Here is a 21,197-nt window from a genome sequence, read left to right on the forward strand (position 1 = left end):
GAATTTAATCAGGCTTATTTTACACATAATCCCTATATGATTTGCTTTAGATTTCTCAGATCGTAGCTATTTTTAAGCAACATATTATAAGGAGAAGGTTGCAGGAGGCAAAGCTAATGACAGCCAAAGGAAGTGACAGAAAGGGAAGAGACAGGAAAATGATTATATTGCAGTTGCAATTGCACAATAATCTTCATACTGCAGTCCCCGAGGTCATTAAAGAAAGGTTAGATTATGCCATTGTTGAGTTTTCATCTCTAACTTTTATCTAATTTTCAGCTTTACTTTTCTTTCTTTCTTTTTCCTTTTCTTTCATTTATCACTCTTCTAGTCTTTTCTCCTTTCATTTTCTTCCCTGATGTGTGCCATATATTATCTTACAGCCTTCATAGGTATTTCTTGGCCCTTAAAATTGGCCTTCAGGGACAGTGAGAATGCTGAGCTATGATTTAACCTATTTCTAAAAAAGTATAGCGAGATAATGAGATTGTACAACACCCAATGGCGATCATCGCAATATGTGGGAAATTTTTTGTTGTTGCTTTTGTTAGAGACTTTCTTAAAGACTGTTTTAAACTCTTAGGTTTTTTTTTTCCTTTTCCATTTCTTCCTCTAAATTCTTCAAGCTGCTTTTCAGTCAATTTTGTTCACCATCCTCTAGATTCCTGGAAACCATTCTAAATTAGAAAATCTGCTTCATTTTTCATCCATGTCTTATTTTTTCTGGAATAAATAACTCCAGTCTACTTTAGACTTTTTTCTGTTTCTGAGGATACCATACTAAATATTTTCTTATAATGTATCCCACAGATGAATAGAAAACTGAACTTGTAGTCTCAGCTAAGATATAGATACCACAGTAAATGTTTGCATTTGATAGAGAAGATACGTGCAAGAACTTAAACTAAATTCTAGCAGAAAATTCGTTTTTATCAGTGTGATAGGACTGTCTCAAGTCATGAGCGAGACTTCCTAATCAACTGCTAATAGGTTTTAGATTTCTTAGATGTTGCTTATAGTACTGGTCTTTGTCCAGCGTGGTGGCAGGTCCAAACACTACATATGTTATCACTTCAGAAGTTCAGGGTGTACTGATGGAACTTTATTTTTAATATTCATGGTAAACATTCAGCCAAACCTACTGTAGATTTATAATAGCTCTGCTGAGTCTCATTCCAACATAAATAGCAGCAAAAGCTTATTTCCCATATTCCTGGAGTAGACTTCATGGTGAAGTTTGCTGGGCTGGAATGAAAATCTATTATCCATTGTGGCTTTTGTATTGGCTTTCCAAGTTAGAGCAATAACTTATTGAGCTTTTTGTCCCCGATTAAGTATTTTGACATATGCTGAATTTTGCAGTGGATTTTGGAGTGAGTGCCCAGGTGAGCAGAACTAATGGAAGGAGAAATAGCTTTATTGGGACACCATACTGGATGGCACCTGAGGTGATTGACTGTGATGAGGACCCAAGACGCTCCTATGATTACAGAGTGAGTGTGAGGATTCGGACAGTGGGAAGCAAAGTTTGGAAAGGATTTTTGACTAACATTTATTTTAATGATAAGATAAAAGAATAAAAAGCAGGCAACCCCTTCTTTCACATTAAACTGTAATAGGAACTACTAGCCTCTATTCCTGGATATGGTTTGATTATATGCTTAAAAATAATATTTTCTGAGGATGTAGACAAAGTAGACCATTGGGAGTTACCCAGATTTGAGTCAGAATGTCTAGTGTATGTTGCTTGCAATTTCTTGGTAAAAATATTATATTAGGTGGCTTTATATGGAAATTCAACTTCCAGGGGCAGTGAGCTTTGTAAACTTAAAAATGAATAAATGTAAAGCTAATTATTAATCCCTATGGTAACTTAGCTCCAAAAAGAAAAAAAAATAATTTGATTACTCAGGGTAATGGAGAAAATCCTTGGCATGGTTCACCTCCAAAACCACAGAAAATCAGTGGAATAGACAAATTAAGTAACAATTCATGCTATTTATTAAAATTTCCACTGAAGCTGCAATTTGGACAATATACATCTATGTACACATTTCAAAAAAAGCTGATGTGGAAAGAAAACTCTCCATTTGCTATAGACTGGAAAAACCTCACTCTCTCCACATCATAAGTCATCCAAACAATTCATTGTGGTCTCTCTATGTGGAACCTAGGACTCGATACTTGAAGTTGATTAATTTAAGTTTCATCTCTTTTCCCTTTCCTTAAATGCCCTCTGCTTGATTTACAAAATAATTATTTACTGAGAGCTTATTATATGTTCAGTGGTATGTTAAGAGCTATGAAGACTATGGAAGCATAATGTTTTTTAAGTGGCTTGCTGTAAAAATAATGCTTTATAGCTATATATTTTTTTGCAGTCTTCCAAGGACTTTCACCTGTATTGGTTATTTTTATTTTTTAGCCCCATGTAGGTGAAAGAAAGTTTAAGGCTTTCACAGCAACTGAAGTTAAGAGATCTATAAACTGGGGTTCTAAGAATTCGATTAGCTTGTTTAGGAATCATTCAAGTCCTGTGCCCTTTCCACACTCTGGTAAACAAAGTGCTGTATAGTTAATATTAGTAGAATAATTTTCTAGAGCCTTATTATAATTCTAGCCTCAGTTTACTGTATTCCAGGAACTGCTGAAACATGTACACACACACACACACACACACACACACACACACACACTCTCACCCCAGTCCTATGAGGTAGATACTATTATTATCACGATTTTACATAGTGTGAACTCGAGGTACAGAGAGTTAAATCATTTGCCCAAGATCATATGACTGGTGGATCTATGTAATAGGATTTCTTCATGGCAAGTTTCTTTGGGTATTTCAGGTAAGGCAACAGTAGCAATACCTCCAAGATGGAGTTTCTTTGCGCTGAACCCCATTCCATATCAGCCTGTTGTATAGTGAGGTACTGGCTGGTCACAAGGTCAGATAATGTCTTCCTTTAACGTCAGTCTATAATGAAACTTCATTATAGAAAACCCATAAAATGGCTCTGGCATTGACACCCCCACCCCTAGCCAAAGGTTGTTTTGAGACTCTCAATAATACCAATTTCCCATTTTTAACTATTTTTGTGCCGTCTTTCCTTTCACAGAGTGATGTGTGGTCTGTGGGAATCACTGCCATTGAAATGGCTGAAGGAGCTCCTCGTGAGTAAAAAACGTTTTATATTTTTTAAAGGTTAGGGACCGTACTCTATGAATCTGTCTCTGCGGGAGATGAGGTTGTCTGTCAGCTTTGACTGGCCACACAGGTGTCACACTATGTGCCAAACTGCCATTGGTGGCCTTTTCAGTGATTACAAAATACTTTTGTCAGAATGACTAAATATGGATATATAAAAACTGTTTGTGCTCGCTTTTCTTTCTTATGATATTTTAGGCTGACTGAGTGTTGTTTCAATTTAGCCCCAGTAGTATTCAGTCCTAATAGTCCTAAGTGACCAGAATCCTTGGCATACTAATCTATATCGCCTGGTGGAATATTTAGGTTTCAGAACATTTACAGTCACACAATGTTACTGCTTCAGGCTGTGATGGTTGAGAAAATCCTCCACGAGTTCATTGAAATTGAGCCAATCCTTAGTAATGTTGGGAAATAAGCATTTTTTTTTCCTTTGGAGTCAATCCAGCTCGCTTTTGGTGCTCTCTTTGCTCCTTTCAGCCACACCAGTGCCCTTAACTATTTTCTCTTGTTTCCCCCACTTCCCCATCATTTCAATGACCTGTCAACATCTTGTTCTCTCAAGGCACTGCTTTCTGGTAGGAAAGTAAAAATGGAGTGTGAACTTGGATAGAGATGATTGATAACCAACTAATATACGACACTGGAGCATAGCATATTTGCTATTCCTCAATACCTAAATCCAAATGTAAAATGACAATACATTCCTGAGAGCAGCCCTGCGGGTTGGATGGCTGTGCTTCCTGCTCTCCCAGCAGATCCTCCAGGTTCCCATGTTCCTGTCTGCATGATGTCCACCCACCAAGCTTTATAAGCTTGAATTATCTTAGCACTGTGTTTCAAGGCCAATGAGGGGAATTTCAAGAAGTAGAAATAATGGTGACATAATCGTTGAGAATTCCTGGTGTCCCCTGGAATAGCAAATGTGGGCTGGGATAAAGCTGGGACAGATATGGAGGTCAGGTTGATGCTACCTCTATTCTAGTGCCCCAAAAAACTGCAGACTATTTAAGTTGGGTGAATAAAAAATTAATGATGGATAAGATTAAAATGTAAAAAAATTATATATGACGCATATGTGAAATTGAAATGAGACTGGGGAGATGTGAATTATTCCTCATTGTCTGATTATTTCTGTTTAGGAAACGTGCTTAGATTATGTTAGATTGAGCAGCAGCAGCAGCTCCTCCTCCTCCTTCTGCTTCTACTGCTTCTTTTTCTTCGCCTTCTCTCCTCTCTCCTCTCTCTTTAAATACGCAGTATGATATTTCATATTATTATTGATGCATAGACTTGGTTAGGATACGTGCCTGCATCAAGTAGTATCTTTTTTTCCATTGTTTCTGAGTGCTCATCACCATGTCTTTTCAAAAAGCAGCTTTCTACGTTTTACAGGTTTGTACTTCTTGGTTCACCTTCTTTTGTGTCACTTTTTGTCCTTCCAAATGTAAGTCATGGAGAAAAAAAAGGGGTGATGAGCAAACTTACAGAAGGAGTGCAGAGAAAGTGTTTTGCACAGAGTACACAAATGGCAAGCTGTATACTGAAGATGAGTGAGGAGCAGGAGATTCTGAACTCACAGGGAGGGAAAATAGGACCAGCCTGCCTAGATAAGTAATTGGAACGGAACAACTTTGGTCATGAGCAATTCTAGATAGCCCCCCTAGTAAAACATTTCTCTTTAACCAGCCTCCTTTATTGCCTGGAATATGACATCGTTTCTTTGCATGGAAACGATTGTCATCAATTTAACTGCAGAAGTCCTCCAGGTTATGATAATTATCTTCTCAAAGGAGGTGGCCTTCCAAAGTGACAAATATCTGATAATAAATATCCTCTGAGATCCAGATAACAAAATTCTCTTTCTTTTTGGTCTTTCTCCGGTGAGTTTCTCCCAGAGAAGTAAAGAGAGGAAGAGTAATTTCTTCTCACTGAAAGGGGGCTCCAAAAAGAGAGAAGAACTAGACCCTTGCACACCAAGACCTCCTTCAGTCCTTTGGTTCTGGGTAGGAATTCAAACTGTATGGGGACCTTTAATTGGATTAAAGGCCAGAACATTGCTAGTAGTCATTTAAACACCAGAGTATTTTGAATAGATGTGGTTCTTAGCCTCTTTATTTTTTATAGAAAAGAGAATCTTTGTCTGGAGGAGAGGCAGGATACCCTTGTCAAGGGTCTACACCAGCCAATTTACCTTAATCTGGACCATATCTTTCCCTGTTTTGGCATTCTCTTTGATATCGTAGAGATTACTTTTCACATTGTCAATGATGTTTGCTTATAGTCTTACTTCTTTTTCTTGTAGTGTTCCTCCCTCACACCCCATGCCAATCTTTACCTGAGTGCTTCCTGGTTCGAATCTACCGCTGTCCCATCAATAGGCCCATTCCTTCAATATTCAGAAGATTCCTTCAGATCTCCATGTGTTAGGAATAAGCCACATTATTTAACCTAATTCAAACTAAGCTCAGTTTAATATGTGTCCAACCCCCCAAGAGATGTTTTTTTTTTTTGTTTTTTGTTTTTTGTTTTTTGTTTTTTTTTTAAAAGATGTGTTTTTTAAAGGAGGTTTGCTATTTCAAAGGAATGAGCTTCTAATGATGAACATTTAGGCAGTGTTATGAAATGTGGGCCGGAGGGGGCATTTGCCTACATTCCTAAAATTAGACCATATAAGAAACTGTCCACAGCTGCTGTTGACATAGCTCTTGTACCCACCCTATGTTCCGTTCCTTTGTGAACTTTTCATTTCCTTTAATGAAAACTTACCTAGTCTGCGTTCCAGCTCTTGACCCCTGAAGTTGTTGTCAGTTGATTGAATGATGCTCAGATGTTAATAAATGACAACTGTTTAATATTGTACAAACTCACTTACAATATGTTTAAAGGACAAAACCTGGTGACTGATGGGACACAGTAAAGGAATGAAAAGAGTCAAATATGATTCTGATCTTTTACACTTGTAACTAATTCTGCCCTCAATTATAAAAATGTGCCTTCTATTAATTTATACCCATGTGATTGAGAACAAAGTTTGACCTTTGAACAATTGCCTTTGCATCATCCTGATAAAAATCACCCTGAGAAGTTTTTTCTACTACTATGAGAGGGCAGTTTGGCACTCCAGGTTTTCTGAGGATTCATTTGGGGAGAGGAAGGATACCTCTATCAAGAGTCATTAATATCAAACTTTCCTCGCATGAATGACATGCTTGTAGTGGTAGATGAAATTTACACTGTGGCCCTCCATTGGGGATTTTTTGCACTGCCAGTTTTCTTTAATCAAAACATAAGAGGACTCCGTGGTGAACATATACCACATTTTGTTAATCCACTCATTGATGGGCACCTGGGTTGATTCCACATCTTTGCAATTGTGAATTGTGCTGCTATAAACATTCGAGTGCAGATGTCTTTTTGATAAAATGACTTCTTTTCCTTTGGGTAAATACCCAGTAGTGGAATTGCTGGATCGAATGGTAGGTCTACTTTTAGTTCTTTGAGGAATCTCCATACTGTTTTCCATAGAGGTTGTGCTAATTTGTAGTCCCACCAACAGTGTATAAGCTGTTCTTTCTTTCTGCATGGAGTACTACTCAGCCATAAAAAAGATGAATTAATACCTTTGCAACAATCTGGATGGAACTGGAGACTATTCTCCTAAATGAAGAATCACAAGAATGGAAAAACAAACACCACATGTACTCACTATTAAATTGGAACTAACTGATGAGCACACATGTGCACAGAGGGAAGTAAAACTCAGTGGAAAGCAACCACGGGGGAGGAGCAAGGAGAGGAGGGGTATAGACCAACTTAATGGGCACTATGAATACTATTTGGGTAACGAGCACACCTATAGCTGGGACTCAAGCATTACAAAAATGATCCATGTAATCTAAAACATTTGTACCCCCTTAATATTTTAAAATAAAACATAAGAGGAAATAAGTAAAGTGAGACACATATTTAAACACTTACAGAAAAACCCAGAATTCCCAAACCAATGAGGTAATTGATTTATATAGCATATATCGGAATAGGCTTTTCTTTGTATGTTTGTGTGTGTGAAAGAGAGAATGAAAGTTCGATAATTTGGCACAGACTTGAAGTGCCAGATACATTTACTCGCAAGTTGCTATTTAATCTTCTCAGCAACTCTTTGAAGGGATTCCCACTACATTTCCTGTTTTTCTAGATGAAGAAACTGAGGTACAGACAGGTTAAGTAATTTGCTCAAAATCACAAAGGCGGAGCTAGGATTAGAACCCAGATGATCTTACTGTAGAGGGTGTGGTTTTAGCAGTTGCAATATATCTACCTCTTTTCCTGGGACTCTTAGCTTCCAGAACAGATTCTTCTCAGCTTTCTAGACCACCAAATAATTTTTATTTCTATATTATTTTTCTTAGCTAGTAGTCTGGTTGACTTTTTAAGTCCATGGACTTTTTAAGTCCGTACAGTTTTACAACTGTAAATATCTGCAACGCGGAAACACAGAAGAGTGCTTGTCTCTACTTCAACTTTTCTAGATATAAACCATCAACCATACATTTCAAAAATTTTATCTAGTTGAATTTATTAATGCTTTGTCACACATGGTGATGGTGAAACATTAGAATCTTACATATTGCAATGTTTGTGTTAAAATGAGCTTTTCCTTTAACTACATTCTTTTGTATCTATTTATTCCTTAGTATCTATTCAACATGATAAGTGAAAGAACACTGAGAATCCTCTCTGGAATGAGAAGTGTACTCTGTAGTTATTTTTCTCATTTTTTTCTAAACTTATCTATTTCCATTTGCAGCTCTGTGTAACCTTCAGCCCCTGGAAGCCCTCTTTGTCATTTTGCGGGAATCTGCTCCTACAGTCAAATCCAGCGGATGGTAAAGATGAATGTCTTAATGTCCTAAATATAACGACTTGACGTTTTTATATAGCAAAGGAGTTTTAATTCATTTGGTCACTTCTGCTTCACTGTCCTTGTTGGCAATACTCCCTAAAATCCAATATCTTAACTGGGAGGTCTAAATGACCAGTTTTCATTAAGAGCTAGCTAGCCAACTAGAAATAAATAACATCCTCTATAGTATAATATATTATGATGATATTAGTGTCCTGCCATTCATTAATAAACATATTCAGTTGTTTCCCAAGTAATAAGATGGACCAATGGCAACCATTTGTGAAATTTCTTGCTGTGCCTGAATAGGCAGTCTGTAACTGTGATATATAGCCCTGTTGCTTGATCGATTAAACTGAACATGCATAAGCCTGGAACAGAGGACTTGTTCTCCCAGCATGCTACAGGCCAGCTGAACTTGGGAATCCTCCTCTCTGAAGCTTGTTGATCTAGTACTTTAAACTCCTGTTTATTCTTAGTATGCACAGCTTGCCCTGGTAGAAGTGGTGATTGTGATTTGATTGCTGGCATTCTTCATGGTAATTCAATTTAACCCTTTCCATAGAATCAGGCTTTCTGGCCACATCTGTTTTCAGGGGCCATTTTAAAAGATTAGTTAGTTATGGTGCTATTAACAGCCTCTTTTTGGATCATTACATGCCTCTGTAGTTAAAACCGCATGTAGTCAAATGAAACATTCAGAGTGTGACTGTTGTGGGCTGACCAATCTAGTCTCACAGAGTACATATATCACATTAACCATTTAATTGTCATATTGCCACTTGAATTTTTACCTGTATATACAGCTAGACGTATTGAGGTTTCTACTGTTATTTGAGCAGAAAATGCAGTTGACGATTGCTTCTTTTCTGAGGTTTCAATGGCCTCACTGTATAATGTATATTGCCAAACTGCCCGGTATTTGCCAATTGAAAAGACAATTATAGCTAGAATCAACTCTCACCACAAATATGATTTTTCAGAGTGGCATGTGGGTGGGGTTGGAAGAGGTGTAGCAGGCCTGAAAATACTTTTATGTCTTTGACTCATTTCTTTTAGGTCCCGCAAGTTCCACAATTTTATGGAAAAATGCATGATAAAAAATTTTCTGGTTCGTCCTACGTCAGCAAATATGCTTCATCACCCATTTGTTCGGGATATAAAAAACGAACGACATGTCGTTGAGTCATTAACGAAGCATCTTACTGGAATCATCAAAAAAAGACAAAAAAAAGGTAGAATCTGTGATGTTTTTCATTTTACCAGAATGAATAGTTAGATGAGAGCAGAATTTATTCATTTATTGGTTTTAGAAAAAAATATTTGCTGAAGAACTAGGTTGAAAATAAAAATTCTGAGGCCTTCCATATTTATTTTTCCAATAATGTGCCATGTGCTATTATTCAGTTCACTAACTCTTGCTGAGTGTACACATATATAAATGTGTATACATACACACACATACATGGCTATTCATTATTGCCAGTTACGACTGGCAAGTATTCATATTTACAAAGACCTTGAAAGCCTCACGTAGAATTTTGTGACGTGCCAATTTTAAGTAAACTAACTAAAGAAATATATTAAATTAAAGATAACAAAATCTATAGCTGACTGTTCTTTTTCAGCTGATATTTTAACTCTACAGAGATAAGTGGATTTGTAATTAACCATTTATTAACTAATAATTTTGAAGTAATGTTTGCGTACCATATAAAGCTTATTTTATGTACTGAACTCCAACTATAATATGTTATTAAAGGAACTAACATATACAAATAAAAGTAAGCTTCTATCTATTAAAAATGACAGGATGGATTTTCACCAAACCCAGAGGAAACTACTTGGGAATTTTTAACTTTATAGGTTACTCGGCATATTACACATTTAATTTTGTGGACCACAGGCAGGGTTGAGAGTAACAATGGAGTGGAGAAGGGGGAACTTAAAAAAGCAGGCATCCTCAGATAAGCTGCAGGATTGATTACAGTGGAGCTAATTCCATCTGCATAACTATATGTATTCCATTTTGAAGTGAGGAACGGTAGGAATTAATTTACTTACCTATGGTGATGAAGTCATTGGGCCAACATCACAGAGGCCAACCAGTCTCAAATGGGTGCAGGAAAACCACACATCTACTTGATGATTTGCTAATTTCCAGAGTTGCAAGATTTCCAAAATGTTAACTGCAGGAAAATTCCCCTTTATATGGAGGTCGCTCTAAAGTAAATATAGTTGCCCTAAACATTTTAAAATAGGACATTCAAAAGGAAACTCTTGTTTGTAAGATTCTGTTTCAGTAGTAACAGCACAGCTGATAAGAAAGAAGCTGAATGTTTTCAACGTGACAAGTGTAAAACCCAGAATTAGGAATTTACCTTGTCGTTGAAAAGACCAAAGATCAATCCCAAGCTATGAAAGTTGACATCTAGAGCCCACATCTGTAAGCCATGCTCACAAATCATCTAGAGTTTCTCTTGTCATGTTTCCCCCTTGTCCCATCCTCTTTTCTTTCTCTTTTATTATAGAATTGCAGCAGGTTGCTAAATTTTCTTTCCCATGCCCAGAGAAATTAATCTGCATGCAATAGCTGTACTGTGCTGCAAAAGTGAGCCTAGAAACTAAAACACTGTCTATATCACCAACCAAGTTTTTATATATTTTATTTTTTTCATAGTTTCATCAGTGTTCATTGAGAATTGCAATTTTTTTTATTTCAGCATATTACGGGGGTACAAATGTTTAGGTTACATATATTGCCTTTGCCCCACCCAAGTCAGAGCTTCAAGTGTGTTTGTTTGAAGGGATACTTTCAACTCCACATCCTGAGCAGTAGAGGGTACAAAGTGACTAAGGTGGATTACATGTTCCTCTGCTGTTTATGCATTGTTTTTCTTTTTCCTAAAAAGGGATACCTCTGATCTTTGAAAGAGAAGAAGCTATTAAGGAACAGTACACCATGAGAAGATTCAGGTGCGTTAGACAAATTGCATATATAATTTGATGATAGCAACTCGCTTAAGGCAGTTAATTCATACTGTCACTTTTGACTCAGAATGACTTGATCCTTTCTGATATAACAAATAACAAACCTCTGCTCTCAAGAGATATTGAGTGGAAATATTGAGGAGAACTTTTTATTACTACCCAAAGACTCCTTAATATCTGGCAATAGAATGATCAAGTAGATTATCAGACTCCATTAATAATTGAATGTATTAGTAATACATGTTATCTGCAGGATATTTCAGACTTTACGGGAATAATTCCAGAAAGATTTACTGAAAATATCTTTGTCGCAGAAAATGTCCATCTTTTAAAATAAAAGCAATTCCCCTGAATGGCTCTGTTCCACTGAAAAATTCTAATTATGTGGCAATCATTTGTATATTTATTTCAGAGGACCCTCTTGCACTCACGAGCTTTTGAGATTGCCAACCAGCAGCAGATGCAGACCACTTAGAGTCCTGCATGGAGAACCCTCTCAGCCGAGGTGGTTACCTGATCGAGAAGAGCCACAAGTCCAGGCACTTCAGCAATTGCAGGGAGCAGCCAGGGTGTTCATGCCACTACAGGCTCTGGACAATGCACCTAGGCCTCTACAGGGTCAGGCTCAGGCACCTCAACGACTACAAGGGGCAGCTCGCGTGTTCATGCCACTACAGGCTCAAGTGAAGGCTAAGGCCTCTAGGCCCCTGCAGATGCAGATTAAGGCACCTCCACGACTACGGAGGGCAGCCCGGGTGCTCATGCCACTACAGGGAGGTAGGACACCTAGGACTCTACAGGCACAGGCCCAGGTACCCAAACAGCAGCAGGCTCAGGCCCAGGCCCAGGCATCGGAACAGCCCGAAGATCTGGACCAGGTGCCAGAGGAATTTCAGGGGCAAGATCAGGTACCCGAGCAGTATCAAAGGCAGGGCCAGGTTCCTGAACAGCAGAGACAAAACCAGGTACCAGAACAGCAGCTGGAGCAGAACGCGGCACCGGAACAGCCAGAGGTACAGGAAGAGGCTGCTGAGCAGGAGCAGGCAGAGACTGAGGCAGAGGAACCTGAGTCATTGCGAGTACACGCCCAGGTGTTCCTGCCCCTACTGTCACAGAACCACCATGTGCTGTTGCCACTACATTTGGATACTCAGGTGCTCATTCCCGTAGAGCGCCAAACCGAAGGATCACCTAGGGCACAGGCCTGGGCACTGGAGCACCCACAGGCAGTTAGCTCAGTTCAAGCACTGATAGAGGGGCTATCAAGAGACTTGCTTCGAGCACCAAACTCACATAACTCAAAGCCACTCGGTCCACTGCAAATCCTGATGGAAAACCTGGCATCGGATGTGTTTTATTCTCAACCGGAACAGGCACGGAAGAAAAAATCAAGAGTTTCTAGTCTAAGGCAGGCACTGGCAAAAAGGCTGTCACCAAAGAGGTTCAGGGCAAAGTCGTCACGGAGACCTGAAGAGCTTGAGCTCTCAGATTTAGAAGCCGGCAGGCAAAGGCGCCAACGCAGATGGGAAGATACCTTTAATCAGCATGAAGAGGAATTGAGACAAGTTGAAAATGTAAGAGTTTTTGATACTTTTATGCTGAGTCAGAAATGCAGAGAAGATGTGCTAGTTCATGCTGATGTTTTTCCTCTGTAAAATCAAATGAAATAAATATGCCTTGTGTTCTACAGAAGATTTACTAATTTTTGCTTCAAATAAATTATCCTGAGCTTTAAAGAAAACTGTGACTGAATATGAGAAAACCTTTTGCTTGAATCATGTAGGTAATTGCTTAATGTATCTCGATTGAAATATAGCTTTAATTATTAGTTTTCTACAGATTATTCCCTTAACCAAGAAAGAGATAACATATGCACATTTAAAATTACTATTTTGGATCTTTAAAAATTACTTTCATTATTTAAAATTTCAAAGATAACTCATTAAAAATGAACACGAAAACAAATCCGTTTTTTCCTCTAACCTCTGTGTTAGTTTACTTGCTTCTTCTTCCCATAGAATGCTGAGCTCTACTATTTGAGTGAATTACACTCATTTTTGTTCTTCGGGATGTTTAAATCAAGGTTAACATGAGAGAGACAAGCAGTTTCCAAAACATTTTGTATATGGTTACCATATTTATGACTTGTCTCACCAATTTGCTGCCCTATTTTACATAATTAATCAATGACATGACCTCACAGAACATGAAACAAGTTACAAGTTGGTCTCTGCACCATTTTGAAACGTGGAAAACAATGTATTAAATTCTATCTTATTTAGGAACAGTCAATAAAACGTCATTGTTTCGAAAACCATTAATGTAAAGTAGGTGTAATATGACTGGAGCTATTGAATTTAATCTGACAAATCTAATCTGATGATGAAGAGTTTGTGGACTTGATTAGCAAATTAATGAGGCTAGACAGGATTAGGAGAACAGTTGTTTTCTAATACTTCGTAGCATCCATTTACATAAAAGGAATCATTGTAATGATCCTAAATTAAACCCTGTGATCCACATCCATTTACCTAATAATAATTGATGTAATAATTACAAGTGAATCTTGTCTGATTAGATAAGGAATTCTTTTGGTTCATGCACTTGAGCCAATTGAATAAATGTTAATTCACTGACATGTTTAACACGAGAAGAGGTAAAAGTAGCAAGAGAAGCAAGACCCAAAGGGGGAAATGGATGTCTAGCTCCCAGAAAAAGAGGGAGATACAAAGAAAAAGATACCAGATGGAGAAGGGGAGGTATAAATCTAGAATGGTCATGTTTGGCAAAAATTAGGGCATCTAAATTGAAAATGACTATTCTCAATGAGCCCTAGTAATCAATTAGATCTAATGGATTTTGCATTTGTGAAAAAGACTTCTATTTATCCCTTGAACACTCATAGTATTATCAGCATGGCACATACTTAGCGTCATTCATTCATTGTTTTAAATTTTTATGTGGGAAGCCATTACAAAATAGAAAAAAAGTCAATAATAATAGTTACTGATCCCACGACTCTAGGCTCTTATACAGGCATTCTTATCTTTATGTGTGATCCTTAAAGAAAACATAAAGGAAAAGAAAATTATCGATAATATAGTCAAAGTCATAGGTATTTAGAAATACCTGAAATTTTATTAGAGTTTGGAGACATAAGTTAGTACTTCAACTCACCAGCAGGAAAAAAGCATATTTTTATTTTGAGTTGAAGAGATAATATTGATTGGCTTAAAAGGGAATACAGTTTTCTAAACTCGTAGAGCTCTGTTCAGGAGAAATATTTGCACCTCTGTTTTATAGATCTTCCATTGCTAAGGAGGACCAAACTTTGGAGTTAAATATTAGCTTACTAAATGTGGCAATTTGGTGTTAATTAGTTAATCACTATTTAGACCAGAGATTAACCTGGATCCCATAGATGAGCTTGAAGAGATCAGTGATCTCCTTAAAGATATATGCAAATGTGTGTAACCTATATGCGATTTTCTAAGGTCAATCTGTAGCATTCTTCAGATTCTGAAAGGGATCCAGAACTAAAAACTATTAAAAACTACTTGTTTAAATCATTTTTACTATTGAGAAATTATTCTTTTAAATTATATATTAGGATGATGCAGTTGTTCTTATCACTTGCATTTTAACAACAATTAAAATATATATTTTCCTTTTTGTTTCAAAGGACAAAGAAGATGAGTCATCAGACAATGATGAGGTATTTCATTCCGTTCAGGCCGAAGTCCAAATAGAACCATTGCAGCCATACGTTCCAAATCCCAAAGGAGATGAGGTAAATTTCTCAGTATGAGTTGCTGTGACATTAGTAAGAGCCTAAAACAGTGGTTCTTAAACTTTTTGGTCTCAGGATCCCTTTATACTCTGAAATGTTGAGGACCCCAAAAAGTTTTTGTTTATTACATGGATTGTGTCATTCGATATCTAACTAATTAGAAATTAAAATTGAAAACAATTAAAAATAATTCACTTACAAAGTAATAAAACTATTGCATGTGTGTAAGAAACAATTTTTTAAAGAAAAATAACTATATTTTCCAAAATAAAATTTTAGAGAGAATGACATTATTTTATGTTTTTGTAGATCTCTTTAATCTATCTCGCTTAATGGAAAACAGCTGGATTCTCATACCTGCTTCTGCATTCAATCTGTTGCCATATGTTGTTTTGGTTGAAGTATATGAGTAAAAACTGGCTTCTCACATATAAGCAGTTGGAAAGGGAGAATTTTTATAGATTTTTCAGATAATTGTGGAAATCCTTTGATAATATACCGAAACTAGAGAAATGGAATCTCAAACCATATCAATGAAATTTTGTATACCTTGTTAATATTAAAACCCATTGATCTATCTTGTGCTATGAATAGATGTTTTGCTTATGCATTATTTTTAACTTCATGCATTGGTCGGTTGGAAAATATTGGTTCACTGTGTAGGTAGATCTTTCCAAATGTTTGCATGTTTTATTATACAATAGCAAAAAACAGCATTTGTTAATATCTCCATCAATTCCATCATATAAGCTGTTGGGTATTGGTAAGCTGTTAAGTGCTCAGTAGTAGATACAGGTTTAAAAATTCTAATTTTCCCTTGAAAGCTCAAATTTTGTCATTGTTAACAAATAACAGTCAGTTGGGGTTTTTTTCCTTGACAAGCTTACTTCATTCATTTAAAATAAAATGCCTACCAAATACCAAATAGTTTGAATCATCATAGTTTGTCAGTCTTTCTTTAAGCAGAAATATTGCCCATGAAAAGTGCTGGTAGTCCAGTTTGTAAAATAATGACACGTTTTTTTCCTTGATTGTCTCTGTTCTGGGATGCAGTTCGTGACAGGGTATGGGTCATTTAATCTGTGGCTTATTTTTCTTACAATTATGGGAATAATTCAGTCCTAGTGTCCAGGTTGGCATCTGTTTTCATGACTACATTGATAGCATTCTATTTAGCACATGTATTAGTGAGGCCAGAGTTGTAGGTTCAATTCTTGTGTAGACAAGATAGCATCAGAAGCCAGTATTCCTAACAGCCAGCCATCTAAAAAATATTTTTCACTAAGGTAGATTAGGTGAGTGTGTGAAGAGCTCAAACTCTTTTGCCTTATTGAGAGTGGGTCAGAAGCCTCATTGTTGTTCCTAATCAACACAAGGATGCTCATCACCTAAGATGCTTCACAGGAGTCTACTATGAAGTCTTTTGTGGACATTTCTCCTTTTCAAATACAATCTTTCTACAAGCGTGCCCTGGGCGAGGCAAAGGCATTACATGTAACCAAAATGTTTGTACCCCCGTAATATCCTGAAATAAAAATAAATAAATAAATACAATGTTCCTGATACTAACAGTCCTCTGAAGTGAGCAACAAAGAATATTGTTTTATAAATATTAACTGCTGGCAGAAGTAACATAAGCTGGATTGTATTTTTTAATTGGAAGAAACAATATATCCTTTTCTCTGCCTTACTAAATGATCTTACTCATACTCTCAGGTAGTAAGTATTACCTTAAGCATGACACTTAAACAGGGAAATCATTTTCAGATTAAATACAGCCAATTCATGTTAGGCATTGTCTTTTTTATTTAGGGCCATTATCTACTTTGAGAAATTTGGGCCTTTGGTTTACTACTGTCAGTAAACTTCCTGAGATCAGCTTCATATACCAAGAGGTCTAGACAGGGTCAATATGATGGCGGCTATTTGAATTGACAGTGGAAAGAGTTAAGCAGATGCTTATCTTGCTTACTGCCAAGCATCTGATTATATTTGGAAACACTCATTAGCAAAACGTGAAAGATTCACAACATTTTTCATTTCTCACTTATCTGTCTCTTAGAGTGTAAAGACAGCCTTGATAAGTCACTTCATAAAGAAACAATAGTATACTAAAGCTACTATAGTTTTTAGAAACTATAGAATAAGTTTATCAGCATGAAAATGCTAGATTTTTAAAAAATGTGACATGTTGAAATTTCCTTTCTAAAGAATCTAGTGTGACTGGCTCATTGCATGTCAGAATGACCTATTTTTTGAGCAGCTAAAAACTACTGTGAGTAGAAACCCAGTGATATAAAACTAAATGAGGCAAGGCAACATTCCATGGCCCTGTCTACCAATGTCGGCAGAAAATAAATTTGCTTCATTGATGGAAGCTGGCTCATATGTGCCCTTTCTTGAGTGTTTTGTTGTATTAGATGAGTGTATAATTAGTAAAATGCAGATTAATGTATTTAGAGGTGAAAAAGTATTGGGGACACTAATTATGAGAGTACGGTCAAATTGTAAAATGGAAAAACAAACTTTCTTAAAGATGGGGCAGTTTTGACTCTTGAGAGATTTTAATGATTTCTTTATATGTGTGACAACTGTTGAAAATCTAGGGTTAGTTTAAAAGGGTGAATGAGTGAGAATTTGAACTTAAATTTTTAAATTCTGAGTGACAAGTTTGCCCTTGATATGAAAAGCAATGTGGTAACACGGAAAGAACATTAAATTAGGAGTTCGGAGGCCTGCATTCTGATTTGAGATGTTCCTTTGAATTCATGTAAAATTCCTACAAAAGTTATTTTTCCTGAGTGCTACAGATTTCTCAACAATAAAATGAGGGTCTTTGATTATATGATCTCCAGAATCTGTTTCTATACTAAAATTCAAAGTTATCATCAGAAATTATGGTTAAGCAATTCTAATATTATACTGTAACATTTATGAAAATAGGATCTATTTATTAAAACCATGTTTTATAAGTTGAATTTTTAGGAAAATAGATATAAAAGGTATTTTACCATAAATAAATTATCCAAATGAGTTGGTGATCAAGAATTCTACTGAAGTATTCCATTGTGTCTTTAAGGTTCAAGACAGACCTAGTATGCCTTACAACCAGGATCATGCACACGGTGTCAAGCTCTCTTCAAGGTACATGTCTTTGATTTCTGTATTCAAATTATTCATGATTAATTATCACATGAAAAACTAAAGCTTGTTTCTTTGACACTGCATTCTGTGTGAAGTAAAAACTGAAATATCAACCCTCAACAATAAAATAAGGGTTTTTTGGTTGTATGATCTGCATCATCACCATTGGCATCATTGACCTACATTTAAAACCTTAGCCACATTGACTAGATCTTTGACATTTGGACATACTTCAGTCTCTGCAAACTAATCATTTAGTTTGATAATTAGCTGGCAAGATCATGATTTAAAAAGAGAGGGACAATAACAATGCATTCTTTGACAGCGTTCAATTAGTAGTTGATGATAAAAAGACATGAAATTTCAAGTGATGTATCTTGCATGTACTACATGATAAAACACACGCACAGATTAAACCTAATGTCAGAAGCTAATGCCACAGAATGGGTAAGCCTGAAAATAACATATAGTGAAAATCAAATCTTAGACTCAATATTATATCAATAAAATATCATATATAAGATTGATACCAGTCACTCTATTTTTTGATCTTTGTAATATTGATGATCTTCAGTAATTTTTTAAGATTGTGTTCCATATCTTAGATGTGTGCAATGTGTTATATTTTAAAGCCAAATTTTAAGTAGGTTTTCTTTGAAAATCATACTACCTCCAACCCCAACTTACAATGGAGAGAACTTAGCCTATGTTCATTCACTCAGTCATTCAGTAAATATTGAGCACTCACTATTTTCTGGACAGTGTGGTCAGAATACATAGAGTTGATGTTGTGTTGTATGCATCTTCCTATCTCATTATTTTTTAAAATCCCATACATTTATGTCTTTAAATTTAACTCTTGTGCAGAAGTCTTGAAAAATTGGAAAACAAGACTGGGAACACCTTTCTTTTTCTCTGTACTCAGTGAATGGGTTCTCATGGTCCTTCTGACCTCAGAGGGAAGAAATCAGTTTTGAGTAGTTGTTTTTGGTGTCATGGAACATAACTTTAATAAAATCCTATATATAAAAATCAAACTTGTGTTAAACTTGGAGTGATTATTCACTTTACAAAAGGATTTTGAGTTTATGAATAGCAAACACATTGCTTTTAAATATGGTTAAATTTATAAAATTGATTTAAATGAACCTTGAGTCTTTCCTGAAATTGGCACCATAGAAAAGACTTTTGTGATGTTTCAATACAGGCAAACGATGTGTATTAACCAAATTGGGGTAATTGGGGTATCCATCACCTCAAGCATTTATCATTTGTTAGGAACATTCCAATTCTACTCTTTTAGTTATTTTAAAGTATCACATGTACCCTATAAATATATACAACTATTATGTACCCATAATAATTAAAAATAAAACGTTTTTAAAAAAGTAAAAAGATTTGTCTGTTCTAGGCCTCAGTCAATAACCAAAGTCTTTCCCATATAGAAACACCAAAGTAACTAGAAAATTTAGCATCACTGGTCCAAAGCAACTTTCTAAATATTCTTTTAATTTGAATAGTAAGAATGAAAGTGCCCTATCTGTCCATCTATCTATCTATCTAAATCAGAAACAAGACATTAAAAAACATGAACTTTAAGCATTTAAAATCAGGATAATAATAATAGAATATTTTACATAATAATAACTTATTTTGTTTATCATGTTAAAATAAGCACACTATGAGGTCATCCTTATTGCTGTGTTACTCAGGTAATAATAGTCAGAATATTAGCTTAAAATGTTTATAGGAATTTTTAGAAATAAATATATATGAAGGAAACATATACTATATGGCAAATGTTTTTATTGCTATATTTTGGAAATTCTTTCTCTGTTCTAGATAAAATAGCAGGTTTGGGGGAAAATGGAAATTGGAAAATATTACTTAAGCTCTACTTCTTTTCAGTTTGATATATACCCATGTATTTAAGCAAAACTTTTTGTTAGTCTTTATGTTGAGTTGTACATTCCCCTTACGAATGTTAGGATATGGCTTTGCTTTTCTGTCTTTTCATTAGTGTTCCTCAGCGGTCTCTTTTGGAACAAGCTCAGAAGCCCATTGACATCAGACAAAGGAGTTCGCGAAATCCTGAAAATTGCCCGGCAGCATCAGGTGATTCAAAGCATAAAGTTTCAACAGTGAAAAAACAGAGCTAATGTTTAACAATTTATATTTCAGAATTCAAAACAGAAGAATTTCAAGAAGGAATGAATCAAAAGTATCAGGGAGGTCAAGTAGGATTAGGACCAGAAGGCCATGCCATTGGATTTGGCAGTTGGGTGATCAGTGGTGACCTTTGAGAAATGGAAAATAATTTTTATGAAGTTTCTTCTTTTACTTGGGTAGTAATTAGGAATGTGTCTGGAAAGGCGGGGAGAGTCAATTTTATTTAGTTTCTATACCAGGTGAGAAAGATATCGGAAAGGAGCTTGGGAGAGGCCTCTCCAACAAGCTAAAATTTGTGGACAGCCTTTAGAATATTGGAGGCACTAGTTGTGAGCATGTATTTTATTTATCACTTTGTTATTTCACCTTCCAAAATATGACAGTATCTCATAAATATCCCTAAATGTTACAAACTGATGATTTTACTCAGAATACATGAAAAATTAATAAAATGAAACATAAAAAATAACTTTGAGAATCGGTATGAATTTCAAACAGGTATTTTATTTTCAGATGTGCTTTGAGAGAGAGTAAATGAATTATAGATTTGTGAAATATTAGGATAAACAAAACCAAAAGTTGTGCCTTGGATCATGAAATCTAGCATTATCCAGTTTTAAGCAATCTTTTAAGCAAACTTTTAGGCAAGTTTAAGCAAGGAGAAAATGCCTAATTTAGTATCTAAGTCACCTCTAAAAATATAGCATACAGATTTTAGTAAAATGTTAATAATAAAAAGGATATAGATATACGTCTCTTTTTGAAAATTGAATATTTGAGGATCTGAACTTAAAAACCCCATTCTTCACTCTGGGAGGCCGAGGCGGGTGGATCGTTTGAGCTCGGGAGTTCGAGACCAGCCTGAGCAATAGCGAGACCCCGTCTCTATTAAAAAATAGAAAGAAATTAGCTGGACAACTAAAAATATATATAAAAAATTAGCCGGGCATGGTGGCGCATGCCTGTAGTCCCAGCTACTCGGGAGG

The 21,197-nt window shown here is 36.0% G+C and overlaps 1 protein-coding gene across 1 annotated transcript in view; it reads left to right on the forward strand.

Moving 5' to 3' along the window:
* NRK (Nik related kinase) overlaps positions 1–21,197 on the forward strand; it is a 130,209-nt gene that overhangs the window by 70,825 nt on the left and 38,187 nt on the right. The window contains exons 10-18 of the mRNA XM_012644538.1: positions 1,363–1,493; positions 3,123–3,177; positions 8,022–8,100; positions 9,177–9,352; positions 11,030–11,093; positions 11,521–12,682; positions 14,791–14,898; positions 17,978–18,042; positions 20,063–20,157. Coding sequence (XP_012499992.1) covers positions 1,363–1,493; positions 3,123–3,177; positions 8,022–8,100; positions 9,177–9,352; positions 11,030–11,093; positions 11,521–12,682; positions 14,791–14,898; positions 17,978–18,042; positions 20,063–20,157 — 1,935 coding nt within the window. The remainder of the gene's footprint in view (positions 1–1,362; positions 1,494–3,122; positions 3,178–8,021; positions 8,101–9,176; positions 9,353–11,029; positions 11,094–11,520; positions 12,683–14,790; positions 14,899–17,977; positions 18,043–20,062; positions 20,158–21,197) is intronic.

This window comes from Propithecus coquereli, unplaced genomic scaffold, assembly GCF_000956105.1.
Source record: "Propithecus coquereli isolate 6110/MARCELLA unplaced genomic scaffold, Pcoq_1.0 Scaffold104, whole genome shotgun sequence".
NCBI classification, from domain to species: Eukaryota; Metazoa; Chordata; class Mammalia; order Primates; family Indriidae; genus Propithecus; species Propithecus coquereli.